The 13,079-nt window shown below is 50.4% G+C and overlaps 1 protein-coding gene across 1 annotated transcript in view; it reads right to left on the reverse strand.

Annotated features, from left to right (window-relative positions):
- Window positions 1–2,597: 2,597 nt before the first annotated feature.
- Window positions 2,598–13,079, reverse strand: part of Sh3pxd2b (SH3 and PX domains 2B) — an 89,698-nt gene continuing 79,216 nt past the window's right edge. Inside the window, exon 13 of the mRNA XM_006978873.3 lies at window positions 2,598–8,514. Within this exon, the coding sequence (XP_006978935.2) occupies window positions 6,970–8,514 (1,545 nt within the window). The 3' untranslated portion in view covers window positions 2,598–6,969. The remainder of the gene's footprint in view (window positions 8,515–13,079) is intronic.

The following is a 13,079-nucleotide window of genomic DNA, read 5'->3' on the forward strand; positions in this document are numbered from 1 at the left end:
GTGGATGCCAGGAGCATGAGATCCCCTGGAGTTACAGGTGACTATGAGCTGCTGCCCATCATGGTCGCTGGGAACTGAACTTGGATCATTGGCAAGAGCAGTACAGACTCTTGACTGCTGAGCCAGCTCTCCAGCTCCCCTTTGTTTGTTTGAGAGAGGGTTTCATTCCGTAGCCCAAGCTAGCCTGGAACTCATTATGTAGTACAGACTAGCCTAGAACTCTTGGCATTCTGCCTGCCTCAGCCTTCCACGTGCTGGGATGATAGGTGTGAGTCATGTACCTGGCTTCACACTTGTATCCCTGGCAGCATTATTCACAATGGCCAAAAGACAGAAGCAACCCATGTGGTCACTGATAAATGGATAAAGAAAGTGTGAACTGATGCATACAGTGTTATTATTTAGCCCTAAAAAGGAAAGGAATTCTGATAGGTACTACAGCTAGACAGACATGAGAACACTGTTAAGTGAAATAAGCCAGCTGCAAAATCATATGTCACCATACGATTTGTCACCATATGATTCTAATTATGTGAGGTACCTAGAGAGCTGATATGCAGACAGAAGGTAGAATGGGGATTAGAACTCGGAAGGGAAGAATAGAGAATTGTATTAGTGGGAATGGAATCTCAATTGCATGAAAAGGTTCTGCAGATAGATGGTGATGGCTATGTTAACAATATGTATAATGCCACCAAGCTACACCAGAACCAGCCAACATGGTAATTTTTAAGTTTTTATTATCTTATTATTTACTTTCTCTCTCTCTCTGCCTCTCTCTCTCTGTCTCTCTCTCTCTCTCTGTGTGATGTGCACATGTATATGTGGATACATGCTTGCGCCAGGGTACATGAATGGAGGTCAGAGGAAAACTTGCACTGTATTACTCAAATCTCTCCTTGTACCATGTGGGTCTAGCCTGGAACTCAGGTCACTGGGCTTGCTGTAAGCACCTTTACCCACCGAGAATTGTCCTTTTGAAGGGTATCATGTTGCCTTAATTGATATTCTATAGGTAGGCCTAATAATATTTTTTTTTGTTTTATTTATTTAGTTTTTGCATCCCAACCAAAATTTCCCCTCCTCTCCCTCTTCCCAGTTCCTCCCTGCTACACCCAGTCTTCCTCTTCCACTGTTTCTCTTCAGAAACGGGCAGGCCTCCCATAGATCTCAGCCAGCCATGGCATATCAAGTTGTAGTGAGACTGACTAGGCACCTCCTCCTCTATTAAGGCTGGATGAAGCAATCCGGTACAACATGGTAAACTGCACATTACTGTGTAATGTGCCACTGTAAACACAAGGAAGGGACTGTAGTTAAGTCCATTTTCACAGCAGCCTGAGTGTGCAGCCCAGTCCAGCCCTCCAGGATCATTAGGTCATTGCACACTTCCAAGGTAAGTGCTTTTAGACCTCTAGTACCTTCTCTGAGGAATTCTACAGGGCTCTCCAAGTGAGCATTTAGAGGGGTCTGGGGAAAAAAAATCAGTGAAATCTGCTGTTTATTTCTAAATAGAAGCCATGACCCCAACCTTGTCCATATTGCTCTGTGGGGGCAGGACATGAGCATGAAGGCCGGAAGCTTCAGATATGGACGTAGGGCAACAGTGCACTATGATATTGTAAATGATGAACACAGGCTCTGCAGCAGCAGATTTTGTTCTGTGTGGCATTCTAAAACGTCCTAGGAACAACAGGACTCTCTTCCAATACATTTTGGAAACACTGGGTTAAGTTCTATCAGGCATTTGATGCCCTTTCTCCTTATCTCCCATTGCCAATGTGTCCATGTGCCCAGGGGACATGGAAGGGTCCTCATGAGAGTCTAGAGTCATATAAAACTGACCACAGAACAGCTTCTCGGTCATTCTGAGAAGCAGATATTGCATAAACACACTTTGGCACACTTATATTTTATGAAAAATGATTAAGATGGGAGGTCATAAACACTGGGCCAGAGGGTGGCAAATGTCCTTGGCTTCCTCTCAAGACTCTGCCTTGGTTCTGCCTTTGAGACATTCATAAATGCCACTTGTGAACAGAGAACCTGGGTGTCCTGTAGCCCAATGATGTCTGCATTCTCTCCTTACGTTCCTGTACTCTTGCTCACCAAAAGGTAGTGTCAGCAGGAGCAAGACACCCCGGCCCTGTGACAATTCTAATCCTTAGGCAGAACTGAGATTCCCTGCAAATATAAGGTGGTTTTCTCTTGTGGGTTTTGTTATTATTTTTTGTTTGTTTTTGTCTTTTCAAGACAGGGTTTCTCTATGTAGCCCTGGCTGTCCTGGAACTCACTCTGTAGACCAAGCTGGCCTCAAACTCATAGAGATCCACCTGCCTCTGCCTCCCAAGTGTTGGGATTAAAGGTGTGCAACACCACCGCCAGGCTGTTTTTTTTTTGTTTTGTTTTTTTTTTACATCATAATTAAAAGATTGAAGGTGTGCCAAGGCCCATGGAAGAGTCACTACTGTTTCTGGGCAGTGCCCAAACAGCTTACGTTCATTTCTATTCTTCAGACACAAAGCCCTAGGTCCAGATACCAGGGCATGAAGCCATACATCCCCTTCAGCCAAATGAAATCCACAAACACTCCACCATTACAACTAAGCTTGAAACCAGTCAAGCTTTTATTTTATTTTATTTTATTTTAAAAAAGAAAAGTCTAATGGTGTACAGTCTCTACATGCTACAGCTAGGTGTTTATCCCCTGCCCCCTCACATTTAACACTCACGGGAAACAAAAGCCAACACCAGGATCTGTCAGTGGGCCTAGGGGGTGTGAGACGGGCTGAGAACCCAGGGGTCCCCAGCATCATCTATGGACAGACACACACAATAAGCCATGCTGCCCAGAGCCCACTGTTCCTAGAGGGGTGTGAGAACCAACCGAGCTCCTCAGTGGCCCTGGAACAGGAACTGGGTATGGCTAAGGTGACCACGGTTTATCACACACCCAGCAAGAGAGGTGCTACTGGTAATTACAGGGCACAAAGGCATTGCAGGCGTAATATGGACACCTCCATTGCATTAGAATTGCTTATTGCTGTAGTAAGCCTGGCGGGCACCTTTGCTGTTAGAAGCATAGACGTGAGCGTGAAGGCCGCTGGGATGGCACCGGGTCTGGTCTTGATGAAAGCTGAGCCCTCATTGCGACTGTGGGGAAGAGGATGGAGATGGGAAGGAAGATGGAACACTCACATACAAGGGGCTTGGTACCTCGATAGTTAGCACCGGAGACCAGGCATCACTCCACACAGCAGGGAGCTCTGGTCTGGGGGAAGTTTGTTCAGAAGGTGGCCCATGAGCAGGTGAGGATATGAACCATGGTCTTAACTCTATAGCTCTGCTTGGGGTCAGGTCGGTCCAGCTGCTTGAACCCTAGCAAGTCAGGAGCTACTCTTCCAAGGGAAGGCAAGGCCTCAGGCCTAGCTGCAAATTAATTTCCTACCCATTCAGTCCACACACCCCTGCTTCAGGGAATCTTTGGTCTGTGGTAGGATATGGCTGTCTGTAGAAACAGAAAAACCCTGAAGGACAGTTTAGACAGCTAGTCAAGGAGCTGAGATCGCCACGCTATTCAAAGAAATGGCAAGGCTTCCCAAGATGCAGAATATGTCAGCACTGAAGAGCTCAATGGTAGGACAGGAGCTACGCCATTAATGTTATCTGTGATGCTGGGATGGAGCCGGGGCCCCACGAATGCGGGCCAGTGCAGCACCTCCATTCGGCAGCTTCTAGACAGTAGGGGTGGTTCCTTCCTCGAACTTAGAGCACATATTTGGTGATAAACACTGGACTGTCCTTCTTAAGTCTTGGGGAGATCTGGCACCTGTTCTTTATTGAGGCACATGTGCCCCCTACTTTCCACCTATTACTCAAGTCCCCAGTGGGTTTAGAAACAGTTTAAGGTCAAGAACTGTGCCACAGAAATCTACTCTATGGAGAAGTCTGGTGGCAGAGGCTGAAAATGCCTGGCACGGCTCTAGAAATTTCCTCCCTCCCCTGGTCTTGGACTGGGGTCATGATATAAACACAAATGGCCACGAGTGACTCTGGCCAGAAAATATAAGCCAAGTCTCATTTTACTGAGTGGCCGTTTTCAAGTCCAGGTCTCCAGAGGTCAGGTCACCACACCTGCTCTCAGGCAGAAACAACGCAGTTGTGGAGCCAGAGAGCAGGGCCCATCTGTAGGGGTCTGTGGCCAATCTTTGGCCAGGGGTGTGTAGGGGCAACACCTAAATTCAGAAACTGGGTCACTTGATTGCCTGCAAAGACTATACACATTTCTCTGCTGGTGGCCAGTATCTGGACGAGGCTGGATGTGCCATCACCCTCCATATCTTAACTTTCTCATTACATATTGGGGCTGATCCTTGGCATCTGACAGGGCTGATGTGAAGATTAAGGGGGGCGGTGGCAGGTTTCTGTCGGTGATCTGATCTGTGATTGGTCCAGACACTGCTACCATGGTCTTGGAAGTTTTCCAAGGCAGGGATGGAGGGGAGTCTGGTACATGCTCCATCCCAGAGGAGTGGCCCCGTTCCTGGATGCTGAAAAGCTTAGTCCCAGGTAAGGGAGGCTGGGTGAGTCACTGGCTCTGCAGACCAACTCACTTCCAGTTGACCAGAGCAAGATGACCACTATGGTTGATGGAGCTTGCCACAGAAATCTCCAGGCTGTGCATGTGACCCAAGAAAAGGACAGTGAGCAGAGAATGCACCTTGCATACCTACAGTTCACCTCAGCACAAGGATAGGACAAAAGGCAAATTCTAGTACCTGCTGCAAAGCAGGGACGTGCAAACTACTTGAAAAGGTTACAGAGAGTCAAATGCAAACAAGAAAAACAAAAACAAAAATGCAAAAAAAAAAAAAAAAAATCAAATAAAAAAAAACTTTGCCTCTTCAAAGACCTGTAAAACAGCTTCATGAAAGCTATTCAAGTGAAGGTGTTGAAACTCAAAAAACAAAACAAAAGCTATGAGGCTTCCTGCACAGTGGTGTGTGTGTGTGTGTGTGTGTGTGTGTGTGTGTGGCCTTGAAGAAGTGCTAAGACTCTCTCAGCCTCCCCTCTCCCTAACTGCCTCTTTCTCCTGAGGCCCTGGGCATAGACTAAGCAGGCATGTCCTTCAGGAGGGGCCTCATTCCCTGGCCCAGTACTCTGGGGTGGGGTTGGGGGGGGGGTGGGCTGAGCAGAGGAAGAGAGCCATGTGCCACCATGGGTCAGAGGGGCAGAGAAACGGGGCCGGGGAGGGGTGGGGGCGCAGAAGAGATCTGCTTGCGCAAAATCTTTGGCACTGCAGGTAGGATGCAAGCATCTTGAAAAAGGGGCTTTGCGGTTCCCAAAGCCCAGGTTAACAAAAAAAGGGTGTGGTCTGAGTGAGAGACTTCTGGGGTAGGCGTAGAGCAGGACAGGGCAGCCTCTTCTGCAGGGCCTTTGGGATGAGATGGAGTTCTGTCCTCTCAACCCCACCCCTCTTTTACAGGAAGCCTGTTCATAGGTACAACTTGCTCTGGGCTGGGGGCTAGAAATCTGAGTCCTGACTTTAGCCCCGTGATAGCTAAGCAGACCTCTTGAGGTCCCAGTTAAGTCTATTTAGTCAAAATAGGGAAGGGCTGCCCTGGGCAGTTCTCCAGGAAGCCACACCTGCCAGGGGCAAGAGTCTTGGCTACTGCAGGGTCCTGGCTACTACTGCTCTGTTTAGTTTACCACAGAGCCAGCTGCTGGTCCTTGGCCACCAGAGCCCTCCAAGAGACACTGCCTCAGCTCTCCGTATTCCCCTTCCCCACATGGGGTGCCAGCCTACAAGCTCTGTGCCAGCTACCAAGGATCCAGGACATACCCTGCCCCGGAGAAGCAGCCACAAGTCTAGGGCAGTCACTACTGTCCCCTTGCTCATACCACGAGGAAGCCCCCAGGCCATCTACCCTGGTACCCAGTCAACCGGCATCTCCTCCCTCACCGACTCGTTCTTGCCAGAAGAACATGGGTGCTGGAATCAGGCAGGCCTGGACTCAAACCTCCTCCCCCTCCTCTTCCTAGCTGGTACATCCTGGGGCCCATAGAGCCTGCGTTTCCTCATCTAAAAAATGGGTGTGATAGAATAGTGGGGGCTGGTGGAAGGTTTGGATATGAAGGCAAAAGGCCAAGGGCAGTTTGGCACCTACTGGGCAAAAAAGCTCTCACAGGCTGTATGCCTTGTGAAGGGCCCCTTATTTAAACAAACTTGGAGATGACTTGTTTTAGGGACTGGGGGAGGTGGGACTGGGAGGCTTTTGTAATTTAAAAGCCCTGGATGGACCAGAGGCTGCAGCAGTGAAGTGAGGCATGCTCTTTCAGGACGGATCCCGGTCCAAGGCAGACGGGAGGCAGGATGAGTGAGTGAATCTCCAGGATCACTTCACGGAAGCTGCATCTGGGCAGGACTTAGAAACAGAAAGCCTGGAAGCTGATTCCTTCAGGACACGGTTCTTCCGGGTACCAGGCATTCTGGGAACACTGAACAAAGCCACTACCGGGCTTCCGGAAACATGGAGACGTTAGAGGGAGTTGTCACAGGCTGTGTGGGTGGTCCCTCTATGCTGCATCTGAGCACTGGGGTGCAGTCTGGAAGCTCTCCAGGTGACAGGTCTCAGTCCTGGAGATCTGAGAGTGTCACTGTCCTGCTCCTAGGTGACAATGCTATCGACTAGGAGGACGGGTGCTACTATAGAGGAAGATGTTGATGTGATTTCTACCTAGCAAAGGCTGTGGCTTTCGAACCTTTTGGGGGTGCCACAACAGGAGATTCAGACCCCAGGTGACAGGACATCTCTGCACCAAGCATTCTCCACTCTGGGAGGGAAGAAGCCACAGCACCCCAGTGGCCCCCTTCCTTGAAACTGTGTGGAGACAGATAAATTAAGATGCATATTAAATACGTGGGAGAGGCCGGCAGGAACTGCGGGGTCTCCGGGCAGGGTGGGGAAGCTAAGGTTTCTTCCGGAGGTAGTTGGAAGGAATCCAGCCTTCCCAGGAAGGAGCCCCGCTGAGGACCTGGCAGAACCACCAGCCACTGCTGTTCTTCTCCCGGACTTCAAACACTGTCCCTTCTTGGAAGCTGCTGGTGTCTTCGTCTCCTTCAAAGTTGGCCACAGCCACATACAGTGAGTCCTTTGGGCCGTCGGCATTGAGGAAGGAGGCTGCTTTCTCTCTGTTGTCTCCCACCTTGCCAGCCAGGCGTGGCCCCAGCCCACCTTTGCTTCGCAGGTCGTCCTGGCCTGTCGAGGAGTTGGTTAGGAAGGGTTTGGCTTTTGGAGGGACGAGGAGGGCACGGCCTGGGGCAGGCACGGCCCTGCTTTCGTTGGCTTCACGCTGTGGCCCTCTGACCTCGGGGAGGGGCCTGCATGACAATGGTGATGAAGAGGTTTTCTTGGGGGGTGGGGGTCTCCGAGGTGGGACCACGGGTCTTTGCTGGGTGGCTTCTTGGACAGGCATAGGCAAATTTTTGGGTGCAGGGTCTGTGGTCTTGGCTGGCCTGGGAGGGGCTCTGCAGGGTGTCTCCTTTGGACTCAGTCCATCCTGTCTGCCAGACCTGTCCTGACCACGGCCAGGTCCCTCCGCTGGAAGGAAGCTTCGGCTGAGAGCTGTGTCATGGCCCCCAGCAGCATGGTGGCTCTCCCCATCCAATAAGGCTTTCTCCTGGGACTTAGCAGGTCTGAGCTTGCTCCTGAGGTTGTAGATGTCCACTTGATCTTCCTTCTGAGCTGGCTCCATCTTGGGGGAAGGAGTTGGTTTGGGCCTAACCTGAGGTCTAGACTTCAAGAACAGATTTTGGGGAGTGGCTTCTGCCTTCTCCTCGGGCAGCTCGGCTTTGGACCTGGGGATGGGACGGAGGTTGGGCTTCTTCACTTCCTTGGCCAGCACCTTGTGGCCGCACTCCAGTCCCATGTCATTTTTCAGTTGGAACAACTTGCTTTTGTCGGGTTTGGGCTCTGGCTTCCTGCTGTCCCGGGCCGGCGAGGCATGCTTGGCTGGAATCATTGGCAAAATCATGCCAGGTGGCTTGGGGGAGGAGCCCCGGAGTGGCTCCATCTTCTGTCTCTCCCTCTCCAGCAGCTCCTCTTCGGACTTGATGATGGACTCTTTGCGTGGAGGGAGGCTGGGCTTCTCCTCCTGTGTGGGGTCTGAGATCTCCTCATAGCCTGCTGATGCAGACATGTCTGAAGATGCCTTTCTTGGGGCCTCTTTTCCCCCTTTCCAGTCTTTGGACCACAGCATCCCAGAATCCATAGCACCATGTGGTGCCTCAGGCAGGGGCCTGGAGGGCCCCACTACTTCTGGACCCAGACTGTTCTCCATTGCAGCTGCATCCCCAAGCCGGAGCTGAGTCATCTCATGGGGCAGGGGAGCCAGGAAGTTGGGCCTTGAGGCACTGCTGGTCTTCTTGTACTTGTCAATGAAGGTTGCTGGAGCCCATCCCTCCTTATCGTCCATCTGAATGTACCACCAACCACTTAAACTCTTCTCAATCACCTAGGAGGGGGACAGGAAAAGTGCTTAGTAGGTCTGATACCACAGCCCAGGCGGGCTCCACAATTTATGAAAGAACCCACATGAAACAGGTACTCTGGAAGCTGTCCTCTGTCCCTGCAAATTCTCCTATGAGGTCTACGCTAGGCCAGTGTGGTGGTGTGGATGAGAATGACCCACAGGCTCTTTATGTTTGAATACCTGGTCCCCAGTTAGTGGAAGTGTTTGGGAGAGAAGAGGAGGTGTGCCCTTGTTGGAGGAAGTGTGTCACTGGGGGTGGGCTTTGAGGTTTCAAAAGACTCGTGCCATTTCCAGTGTCTCTCTCTGCCTCTTGCTTGTGGATCAAGAAGTGAGCTCTTAGCTGTTCCTGCTGCCATGCCTTTGTTCTGCCATCACGGACTCCTGAAACCTGAGACTGCAATCCCAACTAAAGGCTTTACAAGTTGCCTTGGTCATGGTGTTTTGTCACAGCAATAGAAAGTGACTAAGACAACCAGCTATGGACACTGTATCAGGACACCCCATTGAAGGTGGATTCTTGTCCATATTGATTTTTGAGATGGGAGTATTGCTATACTGCCAGTCTAGCTTCTAAGTCCTGGCTCCAGCCATCCTCTTGTCCTAGCCACCTGAACAGCTGGGATTGTAGGTGCACACTGCCATATCTATCAGGTTCTTGTCCACTTGTGGACTGTGATGAGGACCCTTTGAAAGATGTGGCCGACAGTGCCTTAGAAGTCACCTTTGGGGGAGGGGTACTTACTGACATCCAGGCCCTCTGCACCCTGGGCTTAATTCCCTTTCCCTCCGAGAGGTGGGAAGCTATAGGGATCTATGGGTAGCTGCAGGTCAACTTGGGAGGACTAGGCCACCAATGCCTCCTGCTGCAATGCCAAAGAAGTACAAAGCAAAAGCCAAGGAGAGGGAAAACTACCCTTGATCCTGGCTTCTTCAGCCGAACACTAGAGGAGCTGGCTGGTGTTTAGAGCAGCTACGCCATATGAAAAATGGGAATCTTTAAACACAGGAATCACACTTAGGTCGATGACGCGCTATGCCTACATGCAGGGGAACAGAGGCCAGTGGAATAAAGGGAGTTCATCTCTCTCTCTCTCTCTCTCTCTCTCTCTCTCTCTCTCTCTCTCTCTCTCTCTCTCTCAAATTTATTTATTTATTATATACACAGTGTTCTAGTCTGCATGTATGCCTGCATGCCAGAAGAGGGCACCAGATCTCATTTTAGATGGTTGTGAGCCACCACGTGGTTGCTGGGAATATAATTCAGGACCTCTGGAGGAGCAGCCAGTTCTCTTAACCCCTGAGCCATCTCTCCAGCTCCGAGTTCATCTCTTATCTCCATCTCTCCCTCATGCCCATACCTACTGGATTGAATGGTGGGTGGAGATGCTGATGTTATTTAAGATTTGATGTTCCCTTTGTCTTTTTGATCTAGTATCATCCGAGTGAATTCTTGGAGATGAGCGACACACAAACTGTATGCTATGGGCTGAAGTGTGCCCCCGAATCCCTGTGTGAAGCATTCACCTTCAGCACTCCAAATGTCCTTGCCTCTGGATGGGGCCTTGAAGGAGGTAACTAGGTGGAAATGGGTCATAAGAGCAGGCTCTAGTTTACTAAACTGATATCTTCAAAGGAAGAGATTTGGAAATACAGAGTAAGGGACTGCATGTCCCGAGTAAAGAATCCACAGGAGATACCAATGCTGCCACACCTTCATCCTAAGACTCTAGCACCATGAGAAGGTAAATCACTGGGTTTAATCTAGCCCATCTGAGGTGTTTAGGTATACAGCAGGCCCAAGAAAACCAGCAAAGGCAATTCCCCAGCAGGTTCTGTACACAGGGAATGTGACACTCACGACCTTCCTGTGATCCAGGACCATCATCCCTTTCTACAAACGGAGAGCAAAACCTCAGGAGAGCTGAGGGTTGGGCAGAGGGTTCTGGAGAGAGTGAATGGCGGAGGGGAGCATGGAGGGCAAGCAGCTGGGCTCTGAGGACTGCCAGACCCTGCCTCTTAGGAAGAGCCAAGCCTGGCCTGAGAAACTGCTACAGGAGTCATAAGGACTGAGGCCTGGCAGGAGGGATAGCGGGCACAAACTCAGCACTGGGAGACAACTCTGGGGCCCGCAGCCCTGGGCTTCAGCTCAGAGCTCTGCCATGTGAATGACGACAGCAGCGGTAACACCCAAGGGCAAGACTTACTCATGCCCAGACACGCAAGAGCGCCCCATCTTTGTGAAAGCAGCAACTGCAGTTGGTAGGTGCCACATTAGCCAATCAGAGGGAAGGTCACCAAGAAAAGGATGCAGTGGACAGGCAGGACATAGTGAGTCTAGCGGACTGACAAATATGTGACTCGTATGCTATTATACTCAGTAGTGTGGGTCCAGTTAATGTCACTGCTGGATACATGGCCTTCATCAGCAATTCAACTCCATCACTAAGCCAGCGTGAGGGAAACTAAATGGGACAATGACGAAGAGGAGATGCCAGTGTGGCTTTGTGACTGGCACTCAGGGAAAGGAGAGTGGCAGAAACTCCGGCCATTTGGGTTTTTTTTTTTTTTTTTTCTTTTGAGACAAGGTCTCACTAGGTAGCCTGTGCTGCCCTGCAACTTCCTATGAAAACAAGGCTGGCTCCAGCTCATAGAGGTTGGACTACTTCTGCCTCTTGAATGCAGGGATTAAAGGTGTATGTACCCATGCCTGTTGCCTATTTGGGTTCTTGTTGATAGACAGAAGCCACGTGTTATGATGAAAGAAACAAACACAAGGTCGCTAGAACTAAAGGAAAGGAAAAAACCTGGGCTTTAAAACCAGACAGATCTCAGTTCGAGTCTCTGTTCCACCACTCACTAACTGCACCCTTAGACGAGCACTGACCCACTCCTGAGTTGCATCTGTGAGACAGGCTGACACTGACTTCCCCGGCCTCCTGTCGAGCACAGTCATCAAGTAGGTAAGGCACCAAGGAAGTGGCCACCTCAGCAGTACAATCGCCACCGGCACCCCACTGCCATCTCAAAACGTGTGAGAGATAAACAGGGCGGACAATGAGGGAGTCTCACTGTAGCCTGGCTGCCAGGAGCTTCTGGATGCATTAATGAGCGTGGGGGACTGAGATTATACAGATATGAACCAGAAAGCAAAAGAGGAAAAAGGAAAACGCGGTGTATGGAACTCATCACACGAAACAACAACTGTTTAAGCCCCAAGCTTTAGCGGCAATTATTCCCTCAAAAAAATCCACCGGTGAGATCCATCAACATCGTGGAACTGTAAAGCAAAAAGTTTCGAGGTGGGGGTGGCAATGATTTCGTTAAAGAATGCTTGGCATGGCTGAGCATGGTAGCGCATGCCTTTCATCCCAGTTCTCGGGAGGCAGAAGCAGGTGCTGTGAGTTCTGGCCAGCCTGGTGTACAATAGCGAGTTCCAGAGCAGCTAGGGCTACAGCAGGGCGGTGTGTGTGTGTGTGTGTGTGTGTGTGTGTGTGTGTGTGTGTGTGTGTGTGTGTGTGTGTGTGTGTGTGTATGTGGTGTTAGATATAAGCTTGTCGCTGGACCAGCTTGAGCAAGAATAGAGGAGAAAGGTCGGAAAGAAAAGGAGCTGCAACACTTCCACTGATGCCCCCGTTTTCAGTGCCGATGTGTTGCTGAGATCCTGAGGATCCCTGGTGGACTTCTGAACATTCTGAGCCGGGGTGGCAGTGCTTATTGCTCAATACCCTGTGTTAGTAGAAACTGCAGGAGATACATTGTCAAAGGATCTCTAGCTTTCATGAACTGAACTGAATCCAGGGTCTGTGTGTGCACACCAGGCTTACACTCCACCACAGAGCTGTGCCTCCAGCCCAGGGAAGCTGTATCTTAAAACCACATCATGCTTTTCAGCTCTCAGGGGAAGAAGCCTTTCATAGCCTACATGGTTTCAAGATGGAATGGACAGTGTCTTCTCTTTATGTAACACATTAGAGGAAAGAAGTCATGAATCTGCAGCCCAGATCAGAGGGAAGCAGGGAGTGGATCAGAGACCGAGAAAGAATCCTCAGGTGACTCCTGGCAGTTTCTCAGAGGGCAGGGAGTTCTGCAAAGGGTAGGAGACAGGGAGGCACTGAGGGAGGTGGGGGCAGGAGCAAGCACATGCCTGGGAGTAACTAGCTTGTCACTACACAAGCAGCCAGCCTGGCTGGCCTCTGCCCTAGGTCCCGTTCTTGTAGACCGTAGATGGCAACTGTGACCCCCTGCAGGCTGGGGTCACAGAGATGTGACACTGCTCCATAGCTGGCTCAGAAGGCTCTGGAAGCTGATCAACCTCTTTCGTGTATTTCCACGGACTGTCTGACTCAGAGCTGCCTTGTCTTTCACTTCATTCTATGATGCTCGATGATGGGACCCAGGGCCTCACGTGTGCTAGGAAACTGATCGACTGCTGAGCTACAGCTCTAGCCCCTGCAGCCCAAACCAGGGACTGACACCACGGAGTAACTGCAGTAAGTATCAGTAACAACACAAAGAATTGAGGAAACCGAGGAAAAAAGATAATCAGT

The sequence above is a fragment of the Peromyscus maniculatus genome, chromosome 8, assembly GCF_049852395.1.
Source record: "Peromyscus maniculatus bairdii isolate BWxNUB_F1_BW_parent chromosome 8, HU_Pman_BW_mat_3.1, whole genome shotgun sequence".
NCBI lineage: Eukaryota > Metazoa > Chordata > Mammalia > Rodentia > Cricetidae > Peromyscus > Peromyscus maniculatus.